General features: G+C 54.6%; 1 protein-coding gene across 1 annotated transcript in view; it reads left to right on the plus strand.

Annotated features, from left to right (window-relative positions):
• Positions 1–257: 257 nt before the first annotated feature.
• The window catches only part of TECPR1 (tectonin beta-propeller repeat containing 1), a 28,943-nt gene continuing 23,949 nt past the window's right edge, over positions 258–5,251 (plus strand). Inside the window, exons 1-3 of the mRNA XM_010845776.1 lie at positions 258–341; positions 441–574; positions 3,480–3,534. Coding sequence (XP_010844078.1) covers positions 258–341; positions 441–574; positions 3,480–3,534 — 273 coding nt within the window. The remainder of the gene's footprint in view (positions 342–440; positions 575–3,479; positions 3,535–5,251) is intronic.

Consider the following 5,251-nt stretch of genomic DNA (forward strand, 5'->3'; position numbering starts at 1 on the left):
ACGACGTTTCGATTAGGTGGAAACCACCTAGACACCTGTTTTGGTGCCTGATTCCAAGCGCCCACAAGCCGGCTCGCGCCACTACCCTGCAGCCCGCTCCTCCAGTCCCTGCAGGGCTGTGCACCCAGGCGCCTCCCGACCCTGCCCCGCTCCTCGCCTGCGGCCCTGAGAACACACCGCCTGCTCCAATGGGTAGACCCTGGGGGCGGCCGGCAACCTCAGGAGGCGATCGGCCAGGTCCCGGGGGCCTGTGGACCATGTGCGGGGCCGCCTCGGCCCCGGGATCGCGGGAAGAGCGCGGAACTACCGCTGCTTCGCAGCACTTCAATCAGACCCCGGAAGTGGGCGGGCGCGCGACCCCGACGAGATCCAGAGGCCGGCTGAGGACGCAGTAGGCCGCAGCCAATAGCGCGCCTGCAGTATTTTGCGTCACTGCAAAGCTGACCAATGGGCGCGGGTCTGGCAGCCGCTTCCTGCCCACGGTCTCCTCCGCCTCGCCGGAGGGCCGGGCCGCTCTCCAGCCGCAGAGGAGCAATCGCCGCGACCCCGCCCGCGCGGTGCCCCTCTCCCGCAGGTGAGTGCAGCGGTGGCCGAGAGGTCGGATGGGCGCCTCGGTCCCTCCTGCAGAGGTTGGGGCGGCTGAGGCAGCAACTGCGTTTGTCCCACGCGTGCCGAGTGGGGAAGGGGCTGTGCTGGTGCTCTTTGCTGCACACCCGCGGGCGCACCGCCCCCGGCCCCCCGCCCCAACATGACACCCCAACCAGCATCTGCCCTGGAGTGACTTGGGAAGAGGCTGGAGGGTGGAGAGGATCGAGCCCGTCTCCTCTCCTGTGGGCAGTTATGACAGCAAAGCTGCTTGTCCTGGGATTAGCTCAGGCAGATGGTCAGGGCTGGCGCTGAGATGCTACGGGTGGCCGGGCAAGGGGCCCACCTGTCGCCCCACCACTGGGAACCAGAGTGAAACCAGGCTGACCGCCCAGATCAGACAGCCGGGGGGTTACTTTCTGAGCTGCCAAATGTGGGAGAGGATGGACCCAGCTCTTCAGGAAGGGCTCAACTATCTTGCATGTCCTGTTTCTTTCCACCGCTTTGACCCTAACATTGCCTCCCAGCAGCCCTCACAATTGTCAGGCAGGCAGTGAGCCGCTTTAGTAGCAAAGGGTTTTCTCTGACCAGGGGATGGGTGTGACAGGGTAAAAAAAAAAAAAAAAAAAAAATCAGAAAACCTTGCAGGAAGCAGTCCTAAGGCGATTGGGAAATAAACGCTTCAGGCTCTCCTTTGGGACTCTCTCCCTTCCTCTACCACACCCCAGCCTACTCTCTCCACCCCCACCTTCCCTTGGGTACCTCCACTTCTCTGAAGGAATCTGTTAATTAACCGTGCAGAAAGGCAGATGGTTCTGAGGGTGGCCAGCAAGTCTTCTGAGTAGAATGACTGAGGCACCAACTGGAATTCATCATGCAGAATTTCTTGGTGAATCGGAGGTCACTTGCTTGGGAGATGTTGCCTCTACCTCTTCACTTCTACAAAACCAAGAAATCCTAGAACTGTGGAACTCAATGCTTCAACCTCCCATTCAAGAGTCCTCTGACCCAGTGACCCGATGTCCCTAGACGTGTTACCCCATCACCTCACAGCCAGAAACTGGCTTATGAGAAATTGAGACCACATCTTGGCCAAGGAGGTGGGACTAACCAAGGATGGCTACCTCCTGTCATCTTTAGCTGGGAAGTAATGTGCACCAGGATTTTCTACTCCAGAGGGAGTTTACAAACATCACCCCCAGGTGAGTCTTCTGTTTGTTAGCTGCCCAGAAGGCTCAATTATGTCTGTTTGGAAATGACCGCTTAGTCATTTCCAAATAACTAAGTTCAGCATCATCATTCATTGAGCTCAAGATGCAGACTGGGCCGGACCTCACGTTACTTGTACAGTGAGCCAAGAAATCTCTTTGAAGACTGGGTTCACATTAAAAATGTCTCCATGGGGGACTCCCCTGGTGGCCCAAAGGCTAAGACTCCAGGCTCCCACATCCCACATGCTGCAACTAAAGACCCCATGTGCCGCAGTTAAGACCCAGCACAGCCTAATAATAAATAAAAAATTTTTTTATTAAAAAAAAATCACCATGGGAACTGACATACCGCCTTTCCCTATGTAAAACTCTTACTTTTCCCCAACAACTTATGAAGAGGATTGTCAAACATAGTCAAATTGAAAGATTTATACAGTAAGCACCCACATACTCATCTTCCACCTAGATTCTACTATTGACAGCTTAACATACTTGCCTTATCGCATACCTGTCCACCTGTTAGAAGCTTTGTTGTTGTATTGTTGTGTAGTCGCTAAGTCGTGTCTGACTCTGGGAGCCCACCAGGCTCCTCTGTCCATGGGCTTTCCCAGGCAAGAATACTGGACTGGGTTGCCATTTCCTTCTCCAGGGGATCTTCCCAACCCAGGGATCAAACCTGTGTCTCCTGCATTGGCAGGCGGATTCTTTACCACTGAGCCACCAGGGAAGCATGACCTAGGACCTTACTTTTAACCTGAAGCATGTGTGACATTTGGCTTCCCCGGAACCGCATTTCCATCTTAGCGCAGGGAGTCAGTGAAAGTAGGTGGCAGTGATTTTCTGTAACTTTGAATAAACACTCACTTTGTGCAGAGCACTGGGAGATACAGAGGAAATGAGGAGGTCAAGGACTCAGACTGACCAGAAAGGGCTTTGATTTTTTTGTTTGTTTGTTTTTAAGAGAGAGAAGATTGGCAGTCTGGGATAGTAAATGCCCAGAAGTAAATGATTTCAGTGACACTCGTTGAGTTCCTGCTGGGTGCTGAGCAATCTGGTATAACTCTGTGCCTATGTTACCTCGTTCAGGTCTCACAACAACTACATAAGTAGGTCAGTTCTCCTTTCTGCCTTTTCCAGATTAGGAGACCGAGGCACAGAGAGGTTAGTCAGTGGACTCTTGTTCATGCTAGATGGTAGTGGGGCCAGGACCCAAATTCCCACAGTCTGGGTCCAGTGTGACTCTGGGACTCTTGAGTCACAGAGTACATGCTTCAGTGGGAGAGTGGACCCTCAGGCTTGACCAGGGAAGAGCAGAAGGCATCTGGAGGTGCCACAGCTATCTCAGGAGTCCCAGCTCAGGCACCCAGATGAAGTTGCCAGTTTTCAAATGGCTTCAGAAAGCTGGCGTCCTGACTTCCCATGTGTTTGACCTGGATGTTGGTGCCCCAGGTGGAAGCATCACGTTTCTCCATTCTTCCTGTCGCCACTGCCTGTCCTGGGTGTTTTCCAAAGTTTGGCGCGTGCTCCACTTCCCGACTTCCTATTTATCCTTCAGTCACTTCCTTGCAGCCCACACTCTCTTCTCCATGTTTGTAAGACACACTTTGTTCCAGACGAGCCTAGTTGCTCACAGCAGTTGCTCCTGTTTTCAGAGGTGCTCCGTCACCCATGTTGCCATTCCAGTTGTCACGCTTTCTGTGCCCTTGGGCATCTCGAGCAGAACGGCCTGGCTCCAGCTGTGAGGCACCCAGGCTCCGTCTTCTGGTCGCTCCAGTTTCCAAGTCAGACAAGCTATGTCCTCCTTTTGCGGCGCTGCTCGGTCTTGGGTGTTGGGGCTGCTCCATCAGGCAGAGCTGCTCGCTGTGACTCCCCCAGCTGCCCTCATCCAGCTGCTCTGTTTTGCTGCCGTAGGTCTGGCCACGTGGCCTTGACGCGGCTCCAGGAGTCACGCTCCAGGGAGCAGCAGCCCCGTCGGCCCCAGGGTTGGGGGGTGGGGGGCGGTCAGTGGTGATGCTGAAAGCTCAGCTTCTCTGTACACCAGTGCCACACTGGATCTTGGAGACAGACCCTGATGCTGGGAAAGACTGAAGGCAAACGGAGAAGAGGGTGGCAGAGGATAAGATGGTTAGAGAGGTTCACGTCCAACTCAATGGACATAAACTTGAGCAAACTCCGAGAAATAGTGGAGGACAGAGGATCCTGGCATGGTGCAGTCCAGGGGTCGCAGAGAGTCAGACATAACTTAGCAACTGAGCAATGACAACAGAGTTCCGGGTGAAGTTAAAAAGGGTAGCTTTACTGCTCTGCCAGGCAAGGGGGACCACAGCAGGCTAAACGCCCTCAGATACATGCGTCCTCACGTGGGGAACGTAGTGACAAGTTTTGCAGTAATTGTCCAAAGAGGGTGTGGTAAGCTCATGGATAAGCTGATGGGTTGGTGGTGAGGTCAGCACCACCATCATCAGCCTTCAGCATCATCAACCTTCAGGTCCAATGGCCTGGGGTCTGCGTGCTTGTGGGAAGCATACTATGGTTAATCATTAACTTCTCCCACCTGGAGGGGGTTTCAGTGTCTGCAGGGTAGCTTAAAGGTACTGTGGTGTGTGATGGGAACCAGGGCCTTGCCCCAAGGCTGCTCTGGACTGTCCCTCCCTTCCCTAATTACCAACTGCTTGAATCTGCCCCTTGGAACTCAGGGAATGAAGGCTGAATGAAGGCCATCCTCTACAGTCAAAGAAACGAAGGCCCTGTGCCCAGAAGCCCCACGGGGCTCTGTGCGGTGTCAGTGGCAGAGCACAGGTGTGGGCCTGCACACCCTCCACGAAGCAGAAGGGGAAAGGAGAGAAGGAACAGCAGCGGAGAATGGCAGGAGGAGGGGGTCAGGGGGGAGGTGGCCACCGAAGGCGGGTAGAGACAGGCCCCTGCCATCCCTGCCACCCGCTCAATCGAGCAGCTCCTACAGGATCACACAGGACTCTGGCTGGGGTGCCGGGCCTGTGCGGACGCCCCTACCAAACCCAGAGGAAGGGGGATCATGGGGGGCCCCGCCAATGTGAGGGGGACCCTGTGCACCAGAGGGTGGGGCCTATGGGGAGGCCTTTCAAGGATTCATTAGATCTGCAACCTGTCATTTATTCTTTAGACAAGAAAGATGCAAACTGTGACCGAATGACAACACTATTCATTAAACTGGGGGCAGGAGGTATTTGGATAGTACATATTTTTTTTTTCTGGATTTTTTTGTATATTTCGAGAAAAAAAAAATCCTTACCATGAGAGGGAGAAAAGGCAAAGAACAGAAAAGGAACCTGGACTGAAGCTGGGTTCTGCCCTTGCTTTGCTGGGGGGTGGGGAGGGTGCTCAGCCTCCTGCAGCAAGAGAGCATCACCCCGGGGTTCCCTGCCTCGCCAGGCAGTCCCCGGGGCCAGGGTCCTGGAGCGGCAGTGCCCACTGAC

This window comes from Bison bison, unplaced genomic scaffold, assembly GCF_000754665.1.
Source record: "Bison bison bison isolate TAMUID 2011002044 unplaced genomic scaffold, Bison_UMD1.0 scf7180017864223, whole genome shotgun sequence".
NCBI lineage: Eukaryota > Metazoa > Chordata > Mammalia > Artiodactyla > Bovidae > Bison > Bison bison.